Source organism: Microcaecilia unicolor, chromosome 4 (genome assembly GCF_901765095.1).
Source record: "Microcaecilia unicolor chromosome 4, aMicUni1.1, whole genome shotgun sequence".
Lineage (NCBI taxonomy): Eukaryota > Metazoa > Chordata > Amphibia > Gymnophiona > Siphonopidae > Microcaecilia > Microcaecilia unicolor.
This window is the reverse complement of record NC_044034.1, coordinates 209,511,282-209,525,819: the sequence shown is the minus strand read 5'-3', so window position 1 is coordinate 209,525,819 and position 14,538 is coordinate 209,511,282. Positions and strand designations below refer to the sequence as shown.

At 41.9% G+C, this 14,538-nt stretch overlaps 1 protein-coding gene across 2 annotated transcripts in view; it reads right to left on the bottom strand.

Moving 5' to 3' along the window:
- FADS2 (fatty acid desaturase 2) overlaps nt 1-14,538 on the bottom strand; it is a 119,688-nt gene that overhangs the window by 69,992 nt on the left and 35,158 nt on the right. For both annotated transcript variants that reach the window (XM_030201183.1, XM_030201184.1), the window contains exon 2: nt 1,565-1,675. In XM_030201183.1, coding sequence (XP_030057043.1) covers nt 1,565-1,675 — 111 coding nt within the window. The remainder of the gene's footprint in view (nt 1-1,564; nt 1,676-14,538) is intronic.

The following is a 14,538-nucleotide window of genomic DNA, read 5'->3' as shown; positions in this document are numbered from 1 at the left end:
TCGTTGGTGAGGCCCCACTATACTGTGTTCAGTTTTGGAGCCCGTATCTTGCTAAGGTTGTAAAAAGACTTGAAGCGGTTCAAAGAAAAGCAACAATAGCAATACTGATAGTTGGGAAACAAGGCTAGTACTGAGCAGACTTCCATGGTCTGTGCTCTGATTTTGGCTGGACAGATTCAGCTTCAGAAGCTGGAGAACAAAGCCAGTGCTGGGCAGACTTCTACAGTCTGCGCCCTTATCGTGGTTGAATAGACTTGGATGGGCTGAAGTGGAGCTTTTCAGGGGCTTCGATGACAACTTCAGACATTTTAGGACAGTGCCAGGCAGACTTCTACGGTCTATGCCCTGAAAATGGCAAGGACAAATCAAGATCAGGTATACATATGAAGTATCACATACCATATGTAACAAGTTTATCTTGTTGGGCAGACTGGATGGACCGTACAGGTATTTATCTACCATCATCTACTATGTTTCTATATTATCAGCTGCAATTTTATTCTCATATCTCATCAGTTGTCAAATGCTGCTCTTTTGCCTTATGCCAGTTTTGGTCAGTGCAATCATTTCTCACCGAACAAGCTCAAAGGCCAATGATTCATGCCATTGTCATGTCACATATGTAATACCTTGTTCCAAGCAGGAACTATTAGAGTGCTATGTCAAGCACATCTGTCAGACGATGCCTCCCCTCTTCTGCAACGTTTTCATTGTTTGTTAGTGAGCTACCGTGTTGCTGTAAGTCAGACGTTCTGCTCACTCATAGTGCCCTATTTAAGGGCATTCCTTTATATTTGTCATCTCTATTAGTTCCCTACAGGCCATCCCTTCATCTCCTTTCATTCTGCGAACTCCTCCTTTTCCTTCCAGTGATATCACAGGTACATCTTGATTCTACATGTCAGTTTGCTTTTTTTTTTAACCTTTATTTGTGGAATTCTTTGCCCCATGAACTTTGTGCAGAATCATGCTGATTGAAATTTGCAGCCGCTCTTAAAGCTCATTTCTTTAGTATAGCCTATGTAGAGGCTCCTGTGGTTTCAGTGGACCATGGACAACACCTGTGTCTTTGTCTTTGTCAGTTGTATTTTTTGTTAAATCTTTCCTATCTGATTATAGGAGTTCATATATATTGTGTTTTTAAAATTGTTTTATTGTTTTACATATCTCTTTTAGTTCAATTAAACTTTGTAAACCATTTTGATATCCCTGGCAAGGCAGTATAGAGAGTATAAATAAAACACAAATCATACACAAGTGCCCACAAATCCATCTAAACCTTTTACACCCTCTTCCCTCCTTTCCCTCATCCTAATGATTTCTGGCCATATAAGTCTCATGCTTAAAGAAAGCAAGGGGCCCTTTTACAAAGGTGCACTGAAAAGTAGTGTAGACGCGTGTTTTGGGAGTGCTCAGAATCATTTTTCAGTGCACCTGTAAAACTCAGCCAAGAACGTAATGTCAAACAGGAGACAGATGAGAAGGCTGAGATGAATGGATGGATATAGAGCTATAAAGCAGTACTGCACTATGCACCTTCTGCTGGGGCTTAGGTGGTACTTACATTTTTGTCTCGATCCTGGCTAGGTTCCTCCGGTGCAAGTTCTCCAATCAGTAGAGGCTTGAGAAACTTTTGCACAAACTGATAATCTGGATGGAAAGCCCGGAATGGATCCTGAAGAGGAAAAAGAGATCAGATTGTGCAGAGATTATTTTCCCATACACATCTTTTGGCCCCCAAAGTATAGCAGTTATCCTGCTAGGCCCCAAGATATGAAGAAAGTACTAGGGTTGCTAACTGGCTCCAGATTTTCAGGACCGGTTAATCCAGTCCTGCTTTTACCCCACTGTCTCCACAGACTTGTAATTCTGTGTTTCTATTGACTTCCCTAAGAAAACAAAAATACGAAACTGTGCAGTCAGTGGGGAAAAAGCAGGACTGGATTAACTTGTCCTGAACATCTGGAGTCAGTTGGCAATTCTAGACTGAACAAACAGGGGAACATTGATTGCTGTTCTTCCAGGCACCTTTAAGCCAATCTGCAAGCATGTAGGAATTGTCAGTGGCCTGTAGGGTTTTTCTTTTTTCAGCAGATTTTAATTCAAATTTAGGTATCATACATACTGTGTTCCACCAGAATGTGGCATCTAACATGTTTGCATTTTTTTGTAGGGCAATGGAGATTAGAATAGCAAAACGTTTGAGATCTGCTTCCTGCACATCTAATTATGGATGTGCCAAATATAAAATTATTATATCAACTGAGAGCTTGGTTTGACAGTGAATATAGCTTGGATGTATTTCCAAATTTGCATCCAGAACAACTTAATCATTAGACATAAATATATCATATGGGTTAATGTACCTTCAGATTTGGTACAATGCCAACATGAGTTGTTAGGGGAGAGAAAGCTTTAAATTTTTTCATAGGGTCCAAATTGGTCTCTTTACTTTGAGTTACAAATGAGACCAATCAATATTATCAAGTTGTTTGTCCAGGTCCTTAACCAAAACATCTTGGATACCTGTAGAATGTGAAAAATGGAATAGGTTCAGAACTTTATAAAATGCTGACATTAATTTACCTTTGGGAAATATAGAAACACAGAAATCATATAAATCAGATGATTTTGATAAAGAAGTTTGATCGATATTACTTTTTTTGATAGTGTGTGCTAACTGTAACCATTGAAACATTTGGTTGGGAGGAAGGTCATATTTACTAATTAATCTCCCCTGTTTACAAAGCTGCACTAGCGGCTGCTGCGTGGCATTGCCAACACAACCCATTCAAAGCGAATGGGCTGTGTCGGCAGTATCGCACCACCAGTTGCTAGCGTGACTTTGTAAACAGGGCCCTAAATCTTCAAATGAAAGAAAAGCCTATCCAAATAGGTGTTGATTTAATGACCAAATATTTAGTTGTTGCCATAACTTCCATGATATATCCAACGCTGATTCCCATGGTAAAATATATTTTTCCATTTTCTACCGTGGGGGGGGGGGGGGGGGGCATTACCAGCAGTAATCAGCAGCACAGCCACACTGGCACACACTGCATGATTACCACACATGTAGCATGTAAGCCCTTACTGCTACCTCGATTGGTGGTGGGGGGGGGGGGGTAAGGGCTCAGGCAGTAAATAGCCATTAGCTACTTTTAATTTTAGCACAGAGCCATTTACTGCCCCTATTTAAAAAAGCCTTTTTGCACCAGATGCAGTAAATAATGGCCCAGTGTGTGTGAAAAACATGAACCCACAATACCACAGGCCACTTTTACTGCAGCTTAGTAAAAGAACTCCTCTGTTTCCAGTGAATTGGATTTAATACCTTTAATGTTGGAATTTTCACAAATCGGTATAAGGGGTTCCAACACTAAGTTAAATAATAATGGGGATAATAGACATCCTTGTCTAGTACCACGACCAAGGTAAATTGGATTTGTCAAAGTATTGTTATTTGAAATTCTGGATGTAAAGAATTTTAATTCATTGTTTGAACTCGGAATTCACGTTAAACCAATCTATAGCTTCAAAAATGTATGACCATTCAATACGGTCAAATGCCTTTTCTGCAACAAGTGAGAGGGCAATCATAGGATATTTTTGGCTTCTGGCTATATTATTTAAATCATAAAAAAGGTCTTACATTATCACCAATAAATCTCCCTTGCATAAAACCTACTTGGTTTTCTGCTATTAAGGTTCCAAGCTTTTTGTTTAGTCATGATGCCAATAATTTAAAAAGAATTTTATAACTAATGTTAAGTAAAGAAATGGGTCTGTAGTTACCTACTTTTGTCGTATCTCTGCTGGGTTTAGGAATTAGTATAACATTTGCTTCTGCAAAATGTTATTGTTTTTCTGGATATAAATACTTTGAAATGTTTATAAAATTCAGAAGTGAGACCATCTGGTCCGAGAGCTTTGTTAGAAGAAAGGGATTTAATAACCAATGCCACTTCTTTTCCATCAATGGGTTTCCCTAGATCAGATTGATCCTTAGACGTTAATGTTAAGTTTGTTCAGAAAGGTTTGCACTTCTGATAAAGAGTTACTAGTTTCTGAGCCAAATAAAGAAGAAAAAAAAGAGGAATATGCATTTCTAATACCTTTTTGATCAGTAATGGAACCTTCATCAGGGATATGAATAGAGGTTATTCTATCCTTTGATCTTTTGTCTTTGAGATTATTCACAAGTGATCTACCAGCTTTATAATCACTAAAATAGCGATCCGATTTGTCAATAAAGATATCATGACCTGCTCATTTAGTCAGAAGTTTGTTATATGTATATTTTCAATTGATAGGCGATAGATATTTAGAATTAGTTGGGTCTAAAATGTGCTGTTATTCTAAACTATCAATCTTATGCTCAAGATTTTTCATTTCCAGAAGTTCTTGTTTTCATTTCCAAATACAGTAACCTATGATTTCACCTCTGAGTGAAGCCTTCCCATATTAACATTATGTTACTGTTTTCATGTAAATTATTAGATAGAAATTCTGATGTAAAAGTTTCAGGGGCCCTTTTACTAAGGCACACTAAAAGTGGCCTTCGCTAGTGTAAGTGCGTGTTTTGGACGCACGCAGGTCAATTTTTCAGTGAACCTGGAAAAAAGGCATTTTTTTGTGGCCAAAAATGGACGTGTGGCAAAATTAAAACCAGCCCATGTCCATTTTCGGCCTTACTGTCACCCATTGACTTAGCGGTAAGGTCTCATGTGCTAACCGGGTGGTAAGCGGCCAGCACGCGTAAATTGCTGATTACCATCTGGTATGTTCCATGCAGTAGAAAATAAAAAATATTTTCTATCACGTGTTTTGGGCATGCGTCAAAAATGGAATTACTGCCCGGGGTATGTGTTAGCCGGGCAGTAATTCCAATTTGGCACACATTGGACGCGCATAGGTGCCTATCCTGCTTATAATCGAACGAGAAAAACGCCCAAGTTCCGACCTAAATCGGGAGATGGGCGTTTTTCTCACAAAAACAAATAAAGCGGTATAATCGAAAGCCGAACTTTGGACGCTTTCAACTGCACTCCGTCGCGGATGCGGACAAAGTTGACGGGGGCGTGTCGGAGGCGTGGTGAAGGCGGAACTGGGGCGTGGTTATCACCCGAACAGAGATGGGCGCCTTTCGCCGATAATGGATACGTTTGTAGCTAGAATTTAGGGCACTTTTCCTGGACCCTGTTTTTTCACGAATAAGGCCCCCAAAAAGTGCCCTAAATGACCAGATGACCCCCAGAGGGAGTCGGGGATGACCTCCCCTGACTCCCCCAGTGGTCACTAACCCCCTCCCACCACAAAAAAATGATGTTTCACAACTTTTTACTTTCACCCTCAAATGTCATACCCTCCTCCCAAGCAGCAGTATGCAGGTCCCTGGAGCAGTTGTTAGGGGGTGCAGTGGACGTCAGGCAGGTGGACCCAGGCCCATCCCCCCCCTACCTGTTACAATTGTGCTGCTTAATGCTTAGTCGTCCAACCCCCCCAAACCCACTGTACCCACATGTAGGTGCCCCCCTTCACCTCTTAGGGCTATAGTAATGGTGTAGACTTGTGGGCAGTAGGTTTTGAGGGGGATTTGGGGGGCTCAACACCCAAGGGAAGGGTGCTATGCACCTGGGAGCTCTTTTACCTTTTTTTTTGTTTTTGTAAAAGTGCCCCCTAGGGTGCCCGGTTGGTGTCCTGGCATGTGAGGGGGACCAGTGCACTATGAATCCTGGCCCCTCCCACGAACAAATGCCTTGGATTTATTCGTTTTTGAGCTGGGCGATTTCATTTTCCATTATCGCTGAAAAGCAAAAACGCCCAGCTCACACCTTGGCGAATAACACATGGGCGTCTATTTTTTTTACAAATACGGTTCACTCCGCCCCTTCACGGACCCGTTCTCGGAGATAAACGCCCATGGAGATAGGCGTTTCTGGTCGATTATGCCCCTCCATACGCTTCAGTAAAAGGGCCCTTCAATTTTGGGGGTAAAATCAGAATCTGTTAAAAGATTATCGTTAAATCTCCATTGAGAATTACCCTTATACAGCTATACTCACTAATTGGGGGAAAGACCTAGGTTTAGTACTTACTTTGGACATTGGGCGGGCAATTGCAGCAGTTCCGTCTATAGTATACTCAGCTGATTTGAGGGAATGCTAATTTCCTATTCTTCTCAGGGGATATTATATATTATTAGAAATTATAAGTAGTAGTAGTAATATGTTACCTGCCACCAGGCTTATTAAATTGGCGTAGCGGACCATGGGATGTGTAATAAAAGCCAGGAGCATAGGGTTACTTTATATTATTTCTAACTCCTGTTATTCTGTTACCTATCTATATCTTCCATCTTTGCTTATACCCTTTACTGTCAATTAAAACGTTCTACTACACATTGTGTTGATATTGTAAGTAGTATACTATCTAGCTTATTTTCGAAAGGGAAGGACGCCCATCTTCCAACACAAATCGGGAGATGGGCGTCCTTCTCCCGAGGTCGCCCAAATCGGCATAATCAAAAGCCGATTTTTTCCATCCTCAGCTGCTTTCCGTCGACGGGATGACCAAAGTTCACGAGGGGCATATCGGCAGTGTACCGAAGGTGGGACAGGGGCGTGGTTAAGAGATGGGCGTCCTCGGCCAATAATGGAAAAATGAAAGGCGTCCCTCACGAGCATTTGGTCAATTTTACTTGGTCCCTTTTTTTTCACTACCAAGCCTCGAAAAGGTGCCTGAACTGACTAGATGACCACCGGAGGGAATCAGGGATGACCTCCCCTTACTCCCCCAGTGGTCACCAACCCCCTCCCACCCTAAAAAAAATTTAAAAACATTTTTTTCCAGCCTCTATGTCAGCCTCAAATGTCATACCCAGCTCCATCACAGCAGTATGCAGGTCCCTGGAGCAGTTTTTAGTGAGTGCAGTGCATCCCCCCCCCCCCCCACCTGTTACACTTGTGGTGGTAAATGTGAGCCCTCCAAAACCCACCCGAAACCCACTGTACCCACATGTAGGTGCCCCCCTTCATTCCTAAGGGCTATGATAGTGGTGTACAGTTGTGGGGAGTGGGTTTTGGGGTGGGGTGGGGGGCTCAGCACCCAAGGTAAGGGAGCTATGCACCTGGGAGCAATTTGTGAAGTCCACTGCAGTGCCCCCTAGGGTGCCCGGTTGGTGTCCTGGCATGTGAGGAGGACCAGTGCACTATGAATGCTGGCACCTCCCATGACCAAAGGGCTTGGATTTGGTCGTTTCTGAGATGGTCTTCCTCGGTTTCCATTATGGCCAAAAACCGGGGACGATCATCTCTAAGGACGACCTAAAGACGACCATCTCTAAGGTCGACCTAAATGTTGAGATTTGGGCATCCCCGACCGTATTATCGAAACGAAAGATGGATGCCCATCTTGTTTCGATAATATGGGCTTCTCCGCCGCTTCGCCGGAATGTCCTTAGAGATGGACGCCCTTAGAGATAGTCGTCCCCATTCGATTATGCCCCTCCACACCATACTTTGTATTGTTATTTGAATATTATTACTGCTGTAATTCCCTAATGCTCATGTTTGGTTCTTACTGTACACCGCCTTGAGTGAATTCCTTCAAAAAGGCGGTAAATAAATCCTAATAAATAAATAAAATAAATAAATCTTTGGTGGAAATATTTAGCAGTAATGTAAAACAAGAATAGAGAGTATCTCACTTTTAAAAACATCGGAGGAGATTTATTTTGAAATTAAGAAAAAGTTCATTCTGAAGTAGGTATTGTGTGGTGCACAGTAAAAGGTAAATTCTCTATCTGTAGGGTGGGTCAGTCTCCCTGGGTCTAGGTTCAATAGGTCAATAGAACTGAATAATTCTTTCCAAGAACTGGGTTTAGATGGACAGCAGAAAGACTGTCCATTATTATATTACTGATGACCCCCTTGGCAAAACTCCTATCAAACCATAACCTCAATCCATATATCTACGCCGATGATGTAACAATATACATCCCTTTCAAACAAGACACCAAAGAAATCCTCAAGGAGATCAACCAAAGTCTACGTATCATGAACACCTGGGCAGATGCATTTTGTTTGAAACTAAATGCAGAAAAAACTCAATGCCTGATACTCACTTCCCAATACAACACGAATAAATTTACCGCTATAACTACACCCAACCTAAACCTTTCAATCTCAGAAACGCTAAAAATCCTTGGAGTTACTATCGACCGCCACCTAACACTCGAAACCCATGCAAACAACACAACCAAAAAAATGTTTTACAACATGTGGAAACTGAAAAGAATAAGACCATTCTTCCCAAGATCCGTCTTCCGCAGCCTAGTTCAATCCCTCGTACTCAGCCATCTGGATTACTGTAACTCACTGTACGCAGGCTGCAAAGAACACATCCTGAGGAAACTTCAAACAGCCCAGAATACAGCAGCCAGACTCATCTTCGGATTACCAAAGTATGAAAGTGCTGAACCCTTACGAGAGAAGCTACACTGGCTTCCATTCAAGGAACGTATTACCTTCAAAATATGCACATTAGTCCACAAAATCATCCACGGCGAAGCCCCAACCTACATGTCTGAGCTAATTGACTTACCACCCAGAAACGCTAAAAGATCATCCCGAACCTTCCTCAACCTCCACTTCCCTAACTGCAAGGGCCTGAAATACAAGAAGCTGCACGCATCAACCTTTTCTTACATGAGCACGCAGTTCTGGAACGAACTGCCGCGGAACTTGAAAACGATCTATGAACAAACCAATTTCCGTAAGTCATTGAAGACACATCTTTTTGATAAAATCTACGGAAAGAACCAAAACACCTAAAGCTCACACTCACTGCTCATTAATACATCAACATATCCACTTATAACCCTCAACCCCTAATCTCACCACACTCACACCTCTACTCACAGAAAACGCCCTTAATTTCCTGTTGTTCCCTTCCAATGTCCCAATGTTCTTTTCAATTGATTTATTCCTTATTGATTTTGATTTTGCCACGTTTAATTCCTCAATGTAATCCATAACCTGAATTGTAACAAATTGTATTTCCACCAATCATAATGTACTGTAAGCCACACTGAGCCCGCAAAAAGGTGGGAAAATGTGGGATACAAATGCAATAAAATAAATAAATAAATATACACTTGTGTCACATGATTGCGTTTTGATTATAAAGATCGCATAAATATTGTAGCTGGTGATTTCAATCTTACTCAATATATTTATTTGAGTAAGATTGAAATCACCAGCTACAATATTTATGCGATCTTTATAATCAAAACGCAATCATGTGACATATTGGAAAAATTCTGGATTATCAGAGGTAGGAGCATATATATTCATGAATAAATATTTTTGTTCATTGAGAAGACCAGTTATCAGTAACCATCTGCCTCTTGGATCTGAGAGTTGGGTATGAATTTTTAAAGTTAAAAATTTTCCTCATGAAGATTGATACTCTTGCTTTTTTTAAATTGCAGAGGAAAAATAATGACATTCAATCCAATTAGGTTTAAATATCATACACTCTTCATGAGATAGATGAGCTTCCTGTAACCTTATTACATCAGAATTTTCTTTCTTAAGATATAAAGAATTTTTGTTCTTTTCACAGGTGTGCCAATGATCAGAAGCCCAGTGCTGTTCCAAATAGCGCTCTAAAAATAGTGCTGGAATAGCATGGGGCTATAACGCCCCTATGATCAGAGCTAATAGCATGCAAATTTAGGCACACAATTAGTTTGGATCATAGGGGTGAAATGCACGAGAACTGTGCCTAATCCTCCCATACTTATTTGACAGGTCTGAGCAACGAAAAGCCTGGACCTGTCAAATGCAGGAGATGGAGGTCCGTGGGACCCCCGGACCTCCCAACTGCTGAGGCCCTGATGGCATAGTGACCCCCCCCCCCACGACAGCGACATGGTAGCGATCCCACGCCCAGGATGCACTGGGCAGGGCAGGGTGCCACCATTTTGGAGGCAATGCTCGATGGAGGAGGGAGTATTACTCCCTCCTCCACCATTTAAGATATAGGGGGATTCGGGGGCTGCTGGACCACCAGGACAGGTGGCGGGTGGGGGTAGAGTTTGCCCCTGGGCCACCAGGGATTTCTTTTTGCTATCTTGGGGGGCTAGGGGGCTGGAGATCCACTGCACCTCCAGCCTCCCCCGTGTCTGGGGGTGGGGGGATGGAGAAGGCCACTGGGCCACCAGGGAAAACTATCTGGGGGGGGGGGGTGGTTGGGGAGCCTGCAAGCATGAAAATGCATGCTGGACAGGGCTCCCCACTCCTCCCCAATGCTCCACAAACCCTAATGCCTGCTCTGAGCTGGCATAGGGTTTGCTGTGGGAGCAGTGCCAATGTTTGGCATGCTGTCCCCTGAACATTGAGGAGGAATAATAAATTACCATTTAGCATGCATTTGCATGCTACTTGCAGTCAAAGTCTGCAAGCGCATTTTTTCACATGCTCAGGGGCTCTGATCATGGGACGGGAGAAAACACGGGCACTAGTATGGCGCTAATAGCCACTAGCGCCCGTGTTTGCTTCTGCACATTGGCCCAAGGGTGATTGAGACCACTGGCATTTTCTGATCTCAATACCCTATTTGGCTGATAAACACTTATAACCTCCTTTAAATAAAAAGACACAAGTAAATACAATGCTCGATATACCAATGACAACACCTTATATTGCACCCTGGACATTACTGGTAACCAGTGCGATACATGTGAAAATTTCAAAATGCCCATAATTAGTCTTGCTGCTGCATGTTGAACTATTGGCAATGCCCTGCTCCGAGAAGCCAATATTCTAAGACATAAGGCATTGCTTATATTAAAAAGATGTGTTTCAAAGGTGCCTACCCGTTCCAGCTTTTCCAGGACATGCACTTATAGGTGTGGCTTTCTTAGACGAAGCAATAGAGAAAACAGAACTACAGGTCTATACATGGAACAGGGTAAAATCAGGATTAGCTTGACCTATCCTGAAAACATGCAGGGCACAGACCATAGAAGTCTGCCCAACACTGGTTTTGCTTCCCAATTACCGGTGTTGTCACCCAATCTCCGTTAAGAATCCATGGATCCATTCTTTCTAAACAGGATTCCTTTGTGCTTATCCCACGCATGTCTGAATTCCATTACAGTTTTCATCTCCACCACCTCCCATGGAAGGGCATTCCAATTGGCAACCTGAATGTGTTTTGTATCTGCTAGAATGGTTCTCCAGAAAAGAGAGCTATGTAAATGAGATGCACATAAAACACAAAGGTGAGGAAAACAGGAGGACATGATCTGGGCCAGAGAGGGTAGGGCTGAAGAGAAGGAAGAGGGATTCAGATCAGAGGGGATACATCACTTTTTTTGCTAATAAACCTGAGCTCTTATTATGGTAATTGATCCACTACATCAGTGACTTTTAAACCTGTCCTGGGGGACCACCAGGTAGTTGGGTTTGCAGGATATTCCTAAACAAATATGCATTCATAACAAATATGTTAATTCACATTATTATAAAAACACACAATAAATATTCCATTAAAATGTAGAATGAAAGGTATCTCAGGTGGAGTTAGTCTTGCCCTATACAATACTGAAGCATGACATGCTGTACATTCTAGTTATAAATCCTATTTAAGGCAAATTGGTTTGTCAACAGCCTTACACATCAACAGCCCTTTCAATTACCAATAGTTCATAAACGTCCATACTAAAAATTGGCTGATAATCATTAATAGTAGTCTGTTAGTGTTTTGATTCCTCTGTCATATGGATTTGACTCTGCTTCGAGTAATGCTGCTGAGCTTCACAAAATCGCTTAATAAGGCAAAAGTCCCCCCTTGCTGGGTTCCATTCACTGCTTCTGATAGTCCAAAGTTAGCTGCATTAGTCTCTATACGACTGCGTGTTTGGCAAAATATGCATCATCAGGAGACTAAGACCACTTATTCTTGAAACTACATTTGTGATCACCTCAGGTAGGAAATTCTACCGGTGGAGTTGTCTGATTAACTCCAGCTGAGATACCTTTCAGGCTACATTTTAATGGAATATTTATTGTGTGTTTTTATAATAATGTGAATTAAAGTGATATTTGTTATGAATAAATATCACAATGATTGTTAATAGTGTGTTGTAGACGTGAATCATTGTTAGCATATGGTAACCCTGTAAGTGTACTTGATTAATAAATATGCATGAGACAGATGTGCATGCCTGTCACCTCTATTATATGTAAATCTCTTTCATGCATAATAGGGATAGCCTGAAAACCTGACTGGCCAGTGATCCTCCAGGATAGGTTTGAGAACCACTGCACTACATCATAGGAACTAGCTCTATGAGTGCAAGTGGGTGCTGAGCATCCCCAACATTGAGCAAACTCCTTCACTATGTCCAGGGAGGGTTACATAAGTATGGCCATACTGGGACAGACCAAAGGTCCATCAAGTCCAGCAACCTGTTCCCAACAGTGGCCAATCCAGGTCACAAATACCTGGCAAAATCCCAAAAAGTACAAAACATTTTATACTGCTTATCCCAGAAATAGTGGATTTTCCCCAAGTCCATTTAGTAATGGTCTATGGACTTTTCCTTTAGGAAGCCGTCCAAACCTTTTTAAAACTCCGCTAAGCTAACCGCCTTTACCACATTCTCTGGCAACAAATTCCAAAGTTTAATTACACGTTGGGTGTTTTAAATTTACTACATTGTAGCTTCATCACATGCCCCCTAGTCCTAGTATTTTTGGAAAGCATAAACAGACACTTCACTTCTACCCGTTCAACTCCACTCATTATTTTATAGACCTTTATCATATCTCCCCTCAGCCGCCTTTTCTCCAAGCTGAAGAGCCCTAGCCACTTTAGCCTTTCCTTATAGGGAAGTCATCCCATCCCCTTTATCATTTTCATCACCCTTCTCTGGACCTTTTCTAATTGAGATGCGGTAACCAGAATTGAACACAATATTCAATGTGCGGTCGCACCATGGAGCGATACAAAGGCATTATAGCGTCCTCAGTTTTGTTTTCCATTCCTTTCCTAATAATACCTAACATTCTATTTGCTTTCTTAGCTGCAGCAGCACACTGAGCAGAAGGTTTCAACATATCCTCAACGATGACGCCTAGATCCCTTTCTTGGTCTGTGACTCCTAACATGGAACCCTGCATGACTTAGCTATAATTTGGGTTCCTCTTTCCCACATGCATCACTTTGCACTTGCTCACATTAAACGGCATCTGCCATTTAGACGCCCAGTCTCATAAGGTTCTCTTGTAATTTTTCACAATCCTCCTGTGATTTAACGATTTTGAATAACTTTGTGTCATCAGCAAATTTAATTACCTCACTAGTTACTCCCATCTCTAGGTCATTTATAAATATGTTAAAAAGCAGGGGTCCCAGCACGGACCCCTGGGGAAGCCCACTAACTACCCTTCTCCATTGAGAATACTGACCATTTAACCCTACTCTCTGTTTTCTATCCTTTAACCAGTTTTTAATCCACAATAGAACACTACCTCCTATCCCATGACTCTCCAATTTCCTCTCGAGTCTTTCATAAGGTACCTTGTCATACGCCTTCTGAAAATCCAGGTACACAATATCAGCCGGTTCACCTTTATCCACGTTTGTTCACCCCTTCAAAGAAATGTAGTAGATTGGTGAGGCAAGGTTTCCCTTCACTAAATCCATGTTGACAAGTCATTAATCCATGCTTTTGAATATGCTCTGTAATTTTGTTCTTAATAATAGTCTCTACCATTTTGCCCGGTACCGACGTCAGACTTACCGGTCTATAATTTCCCAGATCTCCCCTGGAACCTTTTTTAAAAAATTGGCGTTTCATTGGCCACCCTCCAATCTTCTGGTACCACACTCAATTTTAAGGATAAATTACATATTATTGACAATAGCTCCGCAAGCTCATTTTTCAATTCTGTCAGTTCTCTGGGATGAATACCATCCAGTCCAGGAGATTTGCTACTCTTCAAATTGTAGAACTGCCCCATTACATCCTCCAGGTTTATAGAGATTTCATTCAGTTTCTCTGACTTGTCAGCTTCAAATACCATTTCTGGCACCGGTATCGCACCCAAATCTTCCTCGGTGAAGACCGAAGCAAAGAATTCATTTAATCTCTCCGCTATGGCTTTGTCTTCCCTGATCATCCCTTTTACTCCTTGGTCATCTAGCGGTCCAACCAATTCTTTTGCAGGCTTCCTGCTTTTAATATACCTAAAAAAAGTTTACTATCCAGCTTATAATCGAACGAGAAAAATGCCCAAGTTCCGACCTAAATCGGGAGATGGGCGTTTATCTCACAAAAACGAATAAAGCGGTATAATCGAAAGCCGATGCGGACAAAGTTGATGGGGGCGTGTCAGAGATGTGGCGAAGGCGGAACTGGGGCGTGGTTATCTGCCGAACAGAGATGGGCGCATTTCACAGATAATGGGACAAAAGTATGCGTTTTTAGCTAGAATTTAGGGCACTTTTCCTGGACCCTGTTTT